Source organism: Gavialis gangeticus, unplaced genomic scaffold (genome assembly GCF_001723915.1).
Source record: "Gavialis gangeticus isolate Ggan-Ray unplaced genomic scaffold, GavGan_comp1, whole genome shotgun sequence".
Classification (NCBI taxonomy): domain Eukaryota; kingdom Metazoa; phylum Chordata; order Crocodylia; family Gavialidae; genus Gavialis; species Gavialis gangeticus.
The window spans coordinates 6,384,064-6,399,203 of NW_017728997.1; the positions used below are offsets into that span (position 1 = coordinate 6,384,064).

Genomic DNA, 15,140 nt, shown 5'->3' on the forward strand with positions numbered 1-15,140 from the left:
CGCCTCACGCTAGATCCCGCCCCTGCCGCCTCATGCCCAGCGCCCGGCCTGCTTGTAGTATTGGGCCCCCCCTTCGCCACAGATAATGATACTAATAACAACAACACTAGCATTTTCGGGCCCGCTTTCTGTTTGGGCAGCCCCCCGCCTTGCCCGTGCCCCACCTCACACCGCCCAGGTCCCATCTGGCATTGCTCACTCAGGTCCTGCCTGGCGCTGGCACCGTCCTGATCCCACCTGGCACGTCCTGGACCCAGATCCCATCTCCGCCTGGCGCCGTCCTGCATCGAGCACTGGATCTAGTGCTGCTCGCCTTCCCGCTGGGCTGCCCTGGGCCTGGAAATCTGGCAGCAGGGGTGCAGCAATGAACACTGCTCCCACGTCCCCACTGCCATGGGGAGTCTTGAGCGGTGATGTGGCTTCCAGCTTGTGGGCCGAGGGGCTGAGCACCCTCTGGGGTAAGACATAGCTCCTTTCCATGCCTGTGCAGTAATCCCACTTGCAACCGCAAGGCACTACCATAATACAACCAAAACTATCCGCAGCCAGCGCACTCCGCACGGCGTTACAGCAATGCCTTTCGACTGTCAGCGGCCTGAAGATGTAGCCGAGACTTGGAGGAGTCAAAAAATAAGAGCTAAGAGGAGTGTGCGTGGCTATAGAGGGAGACTAAAAGGAGACAAGGCGGGACCAAAAGACATGGGTGAATTCTCCGAACACAGGGTGGGAGCAGGAGCTGCCCAATTTCTAATCACAGCTGTGTTAGCTGCTAGCATGTAACCTCAGGTAATGGAGAGTCTCTAGCCAAAGTGGCACGAGGAACCAACATATTGACCTCAGACGGATCACTAAACTTCTGTGCCCCACTTGCTCCATCTGCAAATTGCCGATAGTTTGGAGGATTAAAACTTGATATGACTCTGATGGCGTAAATACTCTTAAACACAGATGCATAGTCCCTGCAATGGGGACATTAAAAGTATCTGTGAAAGTTATAGGAAGAGTTAGTATTTAAAATGAAAGATGGTATAATAACAAAAACCACCACGACAATAACAACAAACAACAATTTTCTCGTGGCTCCTTGTAGGGCCTTTTTAATTCCGAGTGCTGAATTCACAGGTGCGATTCCTGTTGTTGCGGCTGCTGTCTCGCATTAGCCCAGCAGTTTTCCGGTGTACTGCTTTCTTTTGCTCTCAAGAGCTAAGGGGGTTGCTCAAAATTAACGGTAGATGCATCTAAAACAAAACAAAATATTTCTTCGCAAGGTGTTGAATCCGTGAGTTGAACTTTCCAGTGCAGGAGGTCAGGGCATTATATACTCTAGCCAGGTTTGATAAGGGCCCCAATAGTTTTGCGAGCAGAAAAAAGCGTTTATAGTTACAAAGACAAAAAGGCTGTTGAAGCCAATACTCCAGGGTCAAAAGCCATCGATAGCCCTAGGGTCAGAAGGCTCCCTCTGTCATGAAGAGCATTGCACAATTGCCAGGTGTAATAAAGGACATTCTGCTTTCTTCTGAAATCATGGTGGTAGGGCATGGGTCTTGGCAGACTTACTTATCTGTTTCAGTACTGGAAATATGACAGTTGTGTATAGTGCCATACAGAGGACCTTTTGCACTACTTAAACCTTTTATTAAGGTTTCAACTTGAGAAACGGTACAGAACGCCCGATACAGGTCTACCAACACATTTCATCCATAACCCATAATTAGCTAGGAAGGTCCTGGTAGTGGTCCATGTTCCACTGTCGTATTTTAAGGAAATTGCAAACAAAATTACACCACCAATTTGCTTAGTACCTTCCCTGACCCTATTGTTTCCTATTCACAGAACCACTAGAGTGCAAATATTCTGATTTCTAACCTATGCAGCATCTTACTTCCCTTGTTAGGTCAGCATGATGGAAAAAATATCCCTTGAATTGCAGACTTCATAGTGCTCTTAGGCACCACTGAGGAAGTATGTACATGTATAGTAAAGAAAATGAGCGCGTGAGCATTGACGAAAACGCATGATGTACTAATAAAAAATTTAAGTGTGTGCTTAAAACAAATGCCATACAATAGAAGGAATAATCTTCTAAAGCTTCTTAATGAAAAATGCAGATCTCAATGATAAGATAATGTATTTATATGTGTATTCAGAAAAAGTCTCATAATTAAACTCAAGTTCATACTAATCTTTGGGCAAGCTTGCATTAGTAGCACTCTATATTATTAAATTTCAGTTTTCCATTTTGAAATGTTTTACAAACAAATCCTTAGAGACGAAATGTTTTACCCTACAAATCCTTCGAGATACGGGAATTATACAGAAGTTAAGGGGCTCACAACTAGATCAAGTATGTAGATAACTTCAGACAGGTACTGAAATAGAGTCACCTCTGCTGTTAAACTTGACAGCTGTTGGACAGCCAGGCAGCATGGGATGGGAGACTGGTCCCTGCCCTTGGGAGCTGCCTGCTGCCAGGGCGGGCACTGCCACTGAAGCCTGGGCAAGGACAATCCCAGCAGTAGGGAATCGCTCAGTCCCCACTCTGCAATCGTGATCATGGAGCTCCCTGCATGGGGAGAGTTCCCCACCCAGCCTGGAGCTGACTGGGTCCAGCCCCAAACCAGGACTGTTCCTGGCCACCCCCAGGTTGCATCAGGAACTCTGCATGTGCAGCCAGCTCCTCAGCCCTGCAGCTTTTTCCCAGCCATGTGCCCTGACCAGGTGATCAAGGTGCAGGGCTTGGAAAGAGTTGCAGCAGAGGGCCAGCTCCCAGCCCCCACATCCAGTTCCACTGGTGGGGCAAATCTGCTGCTAAATGGGTGCATGTGTAGACAGCTGCCCAGGCTGGGTTTACTCCAGAGTACCTTGCTCTGGAGTAAACCCACCTAGCAGCATTTGCACATGTAAATGTGCCCTTTGTCAGGCAGTACTAAGCTTCAACTTGTTCTTACCTGTTGCAGCTAAGCATGTGTGTGACAAGGATCCTTGTTTAAAATCTCCACTTTCATCTACAGCTACCTTTTCTTTTACTGTCGTACGGAAACTTTCTATTGTTAATAGTAGATGTCTTTAAGTGAGTTTGTGTAGTGATAGAAAGTGATTGTTGTTTTCTTTTTAATTTCTTTGTTGCTCTATTAATTGTAACTTGGTTCCTAACAGCACGTGTTACCTTTCGGGCATTTCAGGAGGCAGTTTGTATAAAGGACCAAATTACAATGGTGTTACGTCTCTGCATGCTGATTTTTAATAGACCCCTGTATCATGGTACATAATTAGGCCACTGAAGAAGTACAGCTATTTGATAGCGTAAGCAAGGAGATGTTTTGGGGTTAGATAAACAGTTCCCTTTTTGTGTTTTCTGCACGTTATCTAACTTATCATGCCATCATTTGCAAAGTGCATATCACTTATGCACTGGGCAGTTATAAAAGAAAGAGGGAACTGCCTGAAGGGCAGATTTAACGAACAGAAATAAGACTCTCAGAGAAACTTTTGGGATCCAGCAGGGAACCTTGAAGAACATTTTCTGGAGGACTGCAAGGACATCACTTCTGCAGATCACTTTGTCTCCATTGCACTGGGAAATGAGACTCTGGAATCAGTTTCTGTTCAGTCAGCTACTAGACAGTGGAACATACTGCAGCTGTGATAATAAGTAAGAAAAACCAGACCTTTTAGAGGATATTTTCTTGAAACTTTGGCTTTTTGGTATCTTTAAAATGCCATATATTTATCTCTTCTACTGTACTTGTTTTATACTACACAATATCAATTCTAAAACACCTCCTATAGTTAAAATAGCACAATAATGGCACTGAACTTGGTTTAATCTTCTGATTACATCTGCCCAAACAGTATCTGAAGATGGCCTTTAATTACGGTGGCATTTTCTTACCCCTGAGATGCTCAGGCCTGTACCTGTTATGAATTGTATGTGTTCTTAATGCTTTTTTAGTTATATATTTCAGTAATTTTACTGCATTTAGCAGCAGCATCCTCTGTACCTTTTCTATAGAGGTTTTCTCTTTATTCATTTTATTAAACAGCAACTAGAATCTGTATGCACGTTATAAAAAGGGTGTTAAAGCGATGTCAAATGTTGCACTTATTTCAGCACACGTTGGGTCTTTCACTCCTGAAAAATCAGGTGTTGGGCATGTGTATAGGTGCCCTAAAACAGCATTGGCCAACCCGTGGGTTGTGACCCAAAAGTGGGTTGCAAGAATATATGAAAGGGTTGTGGAGAAACTTTGAAAATGGATCAGCAAACTTTAAAAATGGATTCTCCTTTAAAGGAAAAAAATGTGGGAAACTGTGGCTTTTCCCTTGCAGGCCGGGAGAGCTCCAGTCTGCAAGGGGCTGCTTGCACACACTGAGGGGCTGGGGCCCAGGGTCAGCAGGTTGGGAGCGAGAGGCACTGGGTCGGGACTGGCCATCAATGTTTACAAATGGGTCCTGGTACAAAAAAAGATTGAGAACCACTACGCTAAAAGACTAGGGTGTTTTTTTTTGAGGAAAACTGCTTTTTAAAAAAACAAGCAAACAATTTTATATAAACATTTTTGAAAGCAGGCCATTTTCTTAGCAATAGTTCTTTTGAAAAAACTCAGTCAGCTCTAGTTTTAGCAGTAACAGGGATATTGTGCAAAATATAACTACTGTGAATAAAGCATGGGCAGAGGTCAGCATAATTTGGAGGTTGGCTGCTGCCTGGAATTGATATCCGTTAGTCCCAGGAGGATTTCCATTGTAAAGCCATTATGAATTGATGTCTATCAAGTAATAGGAGATGCTTTAATGCAATACAGCACCCTCCTCTTGTGACAGAGGGGGTCTGTGTGATGTTCAAAGGAAACAGCAAGCTGTGGAATCTGCTCTTCAGCAGGCATTATGCCAGGGACACCTAGTGATCTTGGAGGCATTATGGATAAACCCTCCATGGAACGGCGGTGGCCTGGCCAAACCTGATTCCAGTTTCATGAGAGGAGATGGATGCAAAAACCTGACGCCCCTAGGACTGAGGAGTTAGAAATTCCCTGGGACAAACCAGTCTTATTCACTTTCCTGGTCAATAGAAAACTAGGCACACATCCACACCCTGTAACTTGTAGATGACTTCATATTTTCATGAGCTCAGATTTCCTGTAGTTCAAGAATCTCCAGTGTTTTGTAGAGCAGTTGAAGGTGGTTCATGGAGAATGGATGGGTTCAAGGTGTGCTCTACCCATTTCTAGCAGCAAAGTCATATCCCTTCCTGCTCACGTCCTTGTGACAGAGCATTTAGCAGAACTTGCATATTCGCTGCAATCCGACAGGAGCACTTCTGCTGTGGCCTTAAACTTATGATTTCTGGCCTGCTAGCGGTGCACCTAAGCATCTGCACCCGTGCCACCCCTGCTCCCAGCAAAGTCATGTTAAAGAAGCTAAAATACAGCAAATACTTTCATGATATTCTCCCTGTGTGAGCAATTACTATAGTTGTAGGAAAGTGATGCAATGGGGAATTAGAGGAAGAAAAAACTTACGTCTTAAGATGTTGTCCAACATACATACAGCATAGCATCAACAAAACCTTTAGCATTGCCATTCTAATATTTGGAAAGCTGTAGACAACAAATCATGCCCCCCCATCCTCCCTGTTATATCCAATGGGGAGTCCAGGATTCCCTCCCCTCCTTTATCAAAATCTCCCCTTCCAGCAATTCTATCTGCTTCATCAAACACCCACAAAGTATTAGCCATGGGAAGTTTTATGGTATATGAAGAAGGGACAGAACACTATGAAGCATATGGCATGGGATCTGTTTGGCACATGATATATTTGGATAATGGCAAAGGGTGTACCTCCATGGGAAGAGGACAAGGAAAGTGGCATGTTCTTGCTTATGTATTATACAACAACATTTCTATATGTGTCTGGGTGAATATTACTTCTTAGTTATAGATTACATTTTATATTAAACAGTCAAAATGGCAAGTTACGTGCTGATATCTGATGATTGTAATTTATTATTTAAAGGATATTATCATAATGGTGAACATTATTCTGGTACCCCTTTGGACAGCAATGGCAATTCAGCCAAATTTGTTGCAGGCTAAAGGAAGTAAGTAGTTTCCTGTACTATTCTTCTTATGTATTTGTAATACCATGGCTCTCACTGCACAGTGCAGAGCTTACAATTAGACCTTAAAGGTGAGAAGTATGGACAGATGCGGTGGAGCAGAAGAAAACCATGAGCCTGTGCGAGCCAAAATGACAGGCTGTAGTCATAAGACACAGCCATCTCGAATTTGTCATGTGGTTTGTAAGGGATTTGGAGGAGGATAATAGGGGGTTTTGTGGATATATATGGGGGAGCTCCTCCAAAGGGTGGCATAGGAGATGCTGCTTGAAAATACAATGTGGGCTATACAGGCTGGTATCCTGGAACCATTGGAGATGGGAAATGACCTCTTGCTGCTGCTCAAAGAGAAATGAGGGTGAGAAAAAGCTGTGAAGGGCTTGATAAGTAAAGGGAAGCTGCTTGACTATTTGTTATTCAGCTATTTATATTCTTATCTCTCAGCACAATCAATTATTCATTTCTTTATGAGCTCCAGAGGTCTCTATCCCTGTCATTCTAAGTTACCAGTCTCATTCTTCCACCTCTGCTTATATTTCTGCTTTATTTCTTGTCTCGGCATACTTGTGTTTCTTCCACAGATGCATCCTTGTGGCTTCCAGGTAGTTGTTAACTTGCAACTATCCTTGTGTGCCAGGGTAGCTAACATGCATTCTTCTCAGAGATCAAACTACATACCATCTTCTCTGTAAGACCCTGACTGTACACCAGGATCTAAGTGGATATGGACTTATGCCAGTGTAGTTGCCCAATTGACCTCAGTGGGACTGTGTGAGGGCAATGGGATTCACGTATGCTGATCATTTTTCAAGGATCTTAGCCTAATTTATTTTCCAGCAAACCAGATATGATCGGAGATTTTTTCATTTGGTGATCTTTAAGTTAAAATTGCCATGGAAAACAGTTTCTTCTAACCTAGGTTTTAGCCATATCCTTATTGAATGATCTGTTTGCTGGCAACTTGCAGAGTTTTACCTCAGTGTTAGAAATATGCTCTATACAAAGCTATTGACAAAATATAGTATAATATGTAAATTATGCCTATACACTTTATCCTGTGTTGGTAGTTGCCTATGAGTAGCTATTGCGTGGAACCAATCACTATTGCCTCTTACTTGTTATAATGTAGTATACCATCAGTTTCTTTTTTTTCTCCTTTAATCAACAGTTCAGGTTCTCCCCCCTGTTAACTTCACCCTCACAGTCACTGCACTAGCAGAAGTACTTTTACATTGGAAACCAAACCCTGATCAACACCAGAACTCCACTGTTACCTACGATGTGGAAATCATTACTCCTGTACAGGAAGTGGTAAGTGTAAAATACATTGAGCAGTCTACGGAGGCCAAATGCCAGTTGATTTAAATATGTTCTGCCTGCTCGAGACTGTACTGCATACATTGGGTCATCAACATTAGTTTGGTGTTGCATCATGAACAGATATGCTATACATTAGCCATGCCCATCTTCCCCTGTGCTGACCAGTAGAACTTAGTTGGAAAGGGAATTAACACCAGGGAAGTGTGGCTTTAATTTGTGACCTAGCTGGAACATCATGGGAAGAGGTGTTGAATCAACATGGCTTCCCACGAATGTTTCCTACCATTCAAGTCAATGAATTTACTGCAGATTAACACCAATGTACAAGTAGTAAGTAGGTGGTTCTCTGTTTTGTCATAATAGTATTCTCAGAAAACGTTACCTGAACCATCCCCTGTAGAAAGTTCTGGAGTATTTGCATATGGTTTTAGGTACAATGTTCCTAATTTTATAGACCCTCTAGTAGGAGAGCAGTTTTAGGGTGCCTGCACATGCACTACAAGGCTGCTCTGATGTGCTGTAATTAATCAAGTCTGCTGGAACGTGGTAATTACTAGGCCTGTGTGAGTTGGCAGCTATTTGATCTGGCTTTGGATCCGGCCACTTCGGATGCCAGGGGTCCGATCCGGAGCTCCTGATTGGGTTTCTGCTTTGATCCGGCCAAAGCGGCTCCGAAGCTTTGGAGCCGCCTCGGAGATCCGGCCATAGGGAACAATGGGAAATTAATGGAATATCTATAACTTTGTTGTTTTTTTTGTCTGATTTGGATGAAACTTGCAGGAGTGGTAGCCTCTGCTGAGAGCATGAAGTCTGCCAAGCTTCAAGAAGATCGGTGCAGGGGTTTGGGGGGAATTGTACCCCAAATTCCTGATAGCAAAACTCATGTCGTGTATGTGTTACACCACAGGAGAGTGAATACTGTAGGGGTGGTGGCCCCTGCTGAGGCCACAAAGCCTGCCAAGTTTCAAGGAGATAAGTGCAAGGGTTTGGGGGAAACTGCACCTCAAGCTGCGGACAAGCAAAACTCATGACACGGGTGACACTGTGTGCATTAAGGCACAGCAGGGTGAAAGCTGCAGGGATGGGGGCCCCTGCTGTGGCCACGATGTGTGCCAGCTGTTGAGGAGATCGGTGCAGGGGTGTTCTGGGGCCCTGCACCTCTAGCTGCTGACCGGGAAAACTTGTGACATGGGTGCTTGTGCAGCTGACTGTCTCTGTCTTGGGGCAGTTGATTGTCTGTATTGATTCTTTCCTCTCTTTAGTCTGTGTTTTTGTATGTGTTATTTGTTGCTAATTAACTGGCTACATTAGCTAGCTACTGTGTATTGAGCTGGTTCCTGAGTGAATCATGATTGATTGGTAACTGGTAACACAGTAGTTTAGCAGCCAGGCCTGTAGTTGTTCCCTTCATCCCCCAAGACAGACACAGTTGCACAAGCACCCATGGCACTAGTTTTGTCTGTCAGCAGCTAGGGGTCCAGGGCCCCAGAACCCCCCTGCACCTATCTCCTCAACAGCTGGCAGGCATTGTGGCTGCAGCAGGGGCCACCATCCCTGCAGCGCCTTAACACACACAGTGTCACCTATGTCACGAGTTTGACTTGTCTGCAGCTTGAGGTGCAGTTCCCCCAAACCCCCATACTTATCTCCTTGACAGCTGGCAGGCTTTGTGGCCTGAGCAGGTGCCACTACCCCTGCAGTTTTCCGCCTGCTGTACCTTAACACACACAGGGTCATCTATGTCATGAGTTTTGCCTGTCAGCAGCTTGAGGTGCAGTTCCCCACAAACCCCTGCACTGATCTTCTTTAAGCTTGGCAGGCTTTGTGGCCTCAGCAGGGGCCACAACCCCTGTAGTTTTCATCCCTCCCCCTCCCTCCCCCATGGTGTAACACATACATGTGACATGAGTTTTGCTTTCAGGAATTTGGGGTACAGTTCCCCCCAAACCCCTGCACTAATCTTCTTGAAACTTGGCAGACTTCATGCTCTCAGCAGAGGCTACCACCCCTGCAAATTTCATCCAAATCAGAGAAAGAACAACAGCGTTATAGATATTTCATTGATTCCCCATTATACCCTGTGGCCGGATCTCCAAAGTGGCTCCGAAACTTTTCTGAAGTGCTTCGGAAGCTCCGAACCACTTCAGAAAGCCTAACGAAGCCAGTGCTTCGATGCGGACATGCTGCTTCTTACGCCAAAGTGTCCGAAGCTTCTCCGGATCTGAAGCAGGGTCTGAAGCCTCGCACAGCCCTGGTAATTACCAGGGATCCTGGGTTTCTCGGTGAATGGGGCCCCAGCTGGGCTGGGTCATTGGACAATCCCTAGAGTGCAGCAGGGAGTGGGACAGGAGTGGAATGATTCACCCCTGCCCCTATCTTGCTCCCTCCTGCACTGTGGGGGTCTTGATCCCCACAAGAAGAAACCTTACCTACCTGCCTGCTGTGCTGGGTCAGCTGTGAGCCCAGCATGCCCCTCCCCCCCTGTTGCAGCAGCTTGTGGCTGGGTTGCCCAGCAGCAAACCCAGAAATACTGCTGGTGCTTCTCTCATGGGGAGCACGGCCTATCTCAGGGGGGGCACATGTATCCGTGTGCACCCCCTACACGTCACGAATGCCATGCACTGCCCAGGCTGGGAAGCATCCCCAGGCCCAACCCTGCCCAACTTCCTCACTATGGGAGCCTCCCTCCTTGCCTGACTTACCTGCAGGAAACTGCTCTCCAGGCTGCCTAGCAGTGATGTGCATGTAGGTGCACACATGCACATGGTGCCCCCTGTCTGACTACACTCCTGCTCCCCCCAGCCACTTGCAGGCTGGAACTGTGCCAGCCTGCAAGCAGAAATCCACCATTTCCTTCAAAGGAGAAAATCTGGGTTTTTCTCCTTAAAATTAGAAAATCTGGGTGTGATCATGTTTTTCTGTGGCAAGCAGAAAACCTAGACCCCTGGTCATTTCTGTGCTCCAGCCAGCCTCCATGTCTCATGTATTAGCATCCCAGTGCTTCAAAATGGCAGTGGGGGCACTTGAACTAAGACGGTGGGGGCACTCTGCACTGAGGAAAATGTGTCCCTCACAAAGTCAGGCATAACTATATGATGTAAATTCATCTGGTGTATGGGTCATGTGTCCACAGTCCTAGGCTGCCCAGTGCAAACAGTGGTGACTGGCGAGGCACTATAACAGAATCTGTGGGCAGTTCACTCTAGAGACCTGGTCTTCTCTCCACTCTGAGTGCAAATAATAATTCACCTTGATATACAAACTGATCCAAGTTATACCAGTATACATGTGTCTGTGTCCTAAGTCAGGCTTCATTGTGTCTGATACTCATAAATTGTTTTATTTTTCAAGTACGATACAAAGCACACCCATAGTACTCGTACAGTGGTGCTCCATGATGGTTTTTCTGCACAAGTGCGGACACTGCTTTTGTATAACAGCTCACAAATAGGAAGTGAGTGGGTCACAGAAGAACTCCCAGCCCTTGCAGGTAAGAAGTGATGCCACAAAGTTTTAATTTTGTGTTATTTTTCTAGTTTGTAGGTGAGGAAAGCATGAAAAGGACAGCAGTTTAGAAACTTTAAAAAGGTAACATATTTCCTGCCACGCAAAGCGGTATGGTTATCCAGTAGTTTTGGTAGAGATTCTGATGTTCATATTGACATCGAATAGCACTTCACCATCTGGGGTTGACTCTATGGCCCTTGGCAAACTTGCAAGTAACGGCACGATGGGATCTGATGTGTGATACCTGCAATTATACTTCCTGCCATGCCAAGTGCATCCTGAGTCCAGATTTCCTCTGCATCAGCAAGTAGCAAGCTCCCACATCAGACCAGAGAGAGCTGTAGTTATCCTTCTTATGCCTTCTAGCCCCATTACTATGGAATATCTGTGTTCACTTTCATAGCTACTCTTGTCATTTTCCATGTTAGCCAGGTTCACTCTCCTTTGCCTAGGAGCCGGGGATATATTCTGGGGCTATTTGAAATGGATAATCCTTGCAATACAGTTCCTGAAAGACAGCAGTTGACTACTTCTAATCCCCTTTTATTTAATAACTCAGTTCACTACTCCTCTCAAGATGCCATCAAGAGTAAGAAGCAGCACTGTGTTTCTTCTAGCCTGAATTTTGTCATGGAAACAGATTTATCCAATTTTACATGAAATGAAAGCAAGTTTAAGATGAGTTTGGTTTTGGAAATGTCTCTCTAGGCTCTGGATTCTAGACTGAGATGTGTTGATTTATTATGTAAATAGCAGATAACATGCAAGCAGTCTTAGTAAAAAAAGGCTTATAGTATTCCAAGGCCAAGAAAATCAACTGGAGTTTCTACATAGATCAAACTGTGAACAAATGTAAATGCTTTTCCCTGGATTAATGCCTAAAAATGTATTGCTAATGGCAAAATAAGCTGCTTTAGAACTCTCTAAAATGTTTAAAATATTTTGTCTATAAACGTATGATGTTTTCAGAATACACGGGGGATGTTGTGTTATTTGTCCATATGTGTTGTAGAACTGTTAATTTGTTTGGGAATCTGACTTCGTCTGTAATCGTTTGATATAGAGGCAAATGAGACAGGATACACATTTGTGTGTGCGTGCATGTGTGTGTATCTATATTTATATCTATATCTATATATCTCCTATGGTAATGTAAAAGTGATGTTGTAGTTATGTCCAGAAAAGTAATGGTCCAGAAATTATGTGAGAGGCAAGTATTTCATAGGGTGTTATCTTTTATTGGACCAACTATGTAGTTAGGAAAAACTTAGACAAGCTGAGGAAGAATGTCTTGCATCTGAAAGCTTGTTTGACTTTATCCCAGCTACAGAGTTGATCCAATAAAGGATATCACCCTACAAAATACTTGCCTCTTGTGTGTATATATCCTCTCTCATCTACCTGTATGTCAAGTGATTACAGATGAAATGAAGATACGAAACAGCTACAGATTTAGGAATTCATTATTATAAAAATGTATACAAATGCAAATATGTGTGTGCGTGTATACATTTTATAATAAAAAACTCCCATGTGAGTAAAAAAAAGTTAGTAAATATTCAGCACAACTTATCTTTTGAGTGTAATCTTTTATGTCTTGTTCTTCCTCTAGGTGATGCTGAGACATCAGTCACTAACTTATTCTGCATTGTTTACACTGCCAGTTATTATACAGCATCTCTCCACTGCAACTGGCTTGCTGGTGAACAGGCACCAACAGATACAGTATACTTTCTATTTTACAGGTAAATGCCTGCCTCTATTTTGGCCAGTAGGTATTGTCCAAGAGGCCAATACCTGATGAACCTTTTCCCTTAGGTATAATAACTACACCGAGCAGTGTCCAGACTATTTGAAAGACAAATGGCAGAGAAATGTAGGTTGCAGATTTTCAAAGACTTATATTGACCCGAAACAGATTGGCACACTCATTATAATACATGTTAATGGGTCAAGCAAGCATGCTGCAATCAAGCCTCTTGAACAACTATTTAATCAAAATACCATTGGTAAGTATTTTTTTTTCTAAATTAAAAAATAGTAGTATCATTTATTTGCCTTGGCTGAAGTGATTGCAATCAAAAGTAACCCATCTGCCCCTAACTCCAAATACCAAGCAGCTTGTCAAAACTTCATCAGTGGTTTTAAATGCTGATTAGCCCAGTTTAAGATATGGGCTGGTCTACAGGTGGCGAGGGAAATGTATTGAAATGGAAGGTTTTGACATGGAACTAGGTGAAAGTTGATGGTACTAACTGAATTGATGTAAACAATACAGTATAGCTTAAATTGTAGGACGATAGAAAAAAGATAAAGATATATAAGATATAGAAAAGATCTAATCTGTTTGCCAAAGTATTGTTTCCCACGGTACATTTTCTATTGCTTTATTGGATTTAGCATTAAATGCCCAAAGCAACATAGCTTCTTCCACTTTTTAATTTATATTCTATTAAATTTATATGGAAGGGAGATTTTCACTTGATATTCAGGTTAATACTCTTTTTCTTAATTTCATGGCCTTATACCAATTTATACCACTCTACTCCTCCTAAATAATTCCTCACCATTTTTCTTAAAAGTTATCTACTTTCAGTGCTGTTTTCCTGAACTATTTCTATGTTGCTAGTAATTTTACAGACTGTCTTGAATCAAGTCAAGGGTCCACCCATGCCTATTGCCTAGTGACACAGTGGACTAATATGGGCGTGATGTGGCTAGCATTACATCCAGACACCTCTGACTCCCCAGCCCAAATGACCAGATACTAGTCTTCAGGTGGGGGAAAGCCGTTGGCATGACTCCAGAACAGAGCTTGAACTCATGCCTTTAGAGCTGTCATGATACATTTTAACCAATCTGCCATTGCATGTTAAGTACCTGGAATAAATGTCAAGCATTATATTGCAGGGACAATGTTACCAAAAAGATATTGATGTTGAAAAACTGAGAGCTCTCAAAACAGAGAGAGAACCAGCACAAAAGAAGCAAGGCGATCTTTGCATCCAACCCTGCCACCAAGAATGATTAAGTTATGCCCAACTCGAAGTGTTATTATTTTAAATGCATAATTGTTTTATGAGTAACATACTGGTCCCTACTTCATTTTTTAGAGAAAATAAATCCTCCTCGAAATGTCACCATATCTTTAGAACAAAATGACACCTTGGTCACATGGGAAAAACCAATTTCTCCTTTCCCAAAGGAATTGTTTTGTTATGAAGTTACCATTCACAATTTGAAGACAGGTAAAAATCAGGTAAAGGCTTACTGAGAGTTGACATGTATATAGCAATTGTTGTTTAATTACTTTTCTTATACAGATGGAACATCTCTCTCATATAACTCTGAAAAAATATCTTTAGATTCATGTACATCTTTTGAGTTATGCTGGTAATTAGAAGTTACCAAAAGCTACAGACATATGGTAAATCCTAGTTGTATGGAAGACAGATGGTTAGAGGTGTACTGATATATTGGTCCATATTGGATTGGTACCAATAAAAGGAAAATTGACATTATTGGCAATTGACTTCTTTTTATCTGATGTAGCTGATAATGTCACCGATAAATGCATGCACGCAGCTACAGCATGCACGCAGCCAGGAATACAGCCCAGCAGTTTGGAGAGCAGTGTCTGGCTGGTAAATGTGGGGGAGGGAAGGGGCATGGGGTGGCATGCAGATTGAGGCCCCCATAGAGAGGTAGAGAATGGGGCTGGGGCAGGTGCTGCTCAGCCAGGGCAGGGCAGGGCATAGAACAGAGCTATAGATGGCTTGCCCCAGGGGGGTGGGAGGTGGGGAGGCTCCCCATGGCTGCACACCTCCCGGGAGAGGCAGGGAGGGACATGTGCCCCCTGATTACACAGGGCGAGGGTGGACTGCCCACTTTGGGCTCAGGGCCAGAGTCTGTTCCTGATGGAGGCTGGGGCTGGGGGTTCCTGATGGGGGCTGGGGCAGGGTGGGTGGGGTAGGCAGCAGCAGTGCTGGAAGGGGGCCATGTGGTATAATGGGGTGGCTATAACCTGCCCATCACCTCCCTCCCAGCACCACTGCTGCCCGTCCAGCCCCTGCCCACCCTGAGTGCAGCCCTGGCTAAGCCCCCACCAGGAACAGACCATAGCAGCCCCTGGCCCTGAACCCACACTGGGCAGCCTGCCCTTCCCCATACACAAAACTGGGAGGGCATATGCCC

General features: G+C 44.1%; 1 protein-coding gene across 1 annotated transcript in view; it reads left to right on the forward strand.

Annotated features, from left to right (window-relative positions):
* Positions 1-6,022: 6,022 nt before the first annotated feature.
* The window catches only part of IL5RA (interleukin 5 receptor subunit alpha), a 25,207-nt gene continuing 16,089 nt past the window's right edge, over positions 6,023-15,140 (forward strand). The window contains exons 1-6 of the mRNA XM_019504716.1: positions 6,023-6,101; positions 7,288-7,430; positions 10,791-10,929; positions 12,559-12,691; positions 12,765-12,955; positions 14,060-14,205. Coding sequence (XP_019360261.1) covers positions 6,029-6,101; positions 7,288-7,430; positions 10,791-10,929; positions 12,559-12,691; positions 12,765-12,955; positions 14,060-14,205 — 825 coding nt within the window. The 5' untranslated portion in view covers positions 6,023-6,028. The remainder of the gene's footprint in view (positions 6,102-7,287; positions 7,431-10,790; positions 10,930-12,558; positions 12,692-12,764; positions 12,956-14,059; positions 14,206-15,140) is intronic.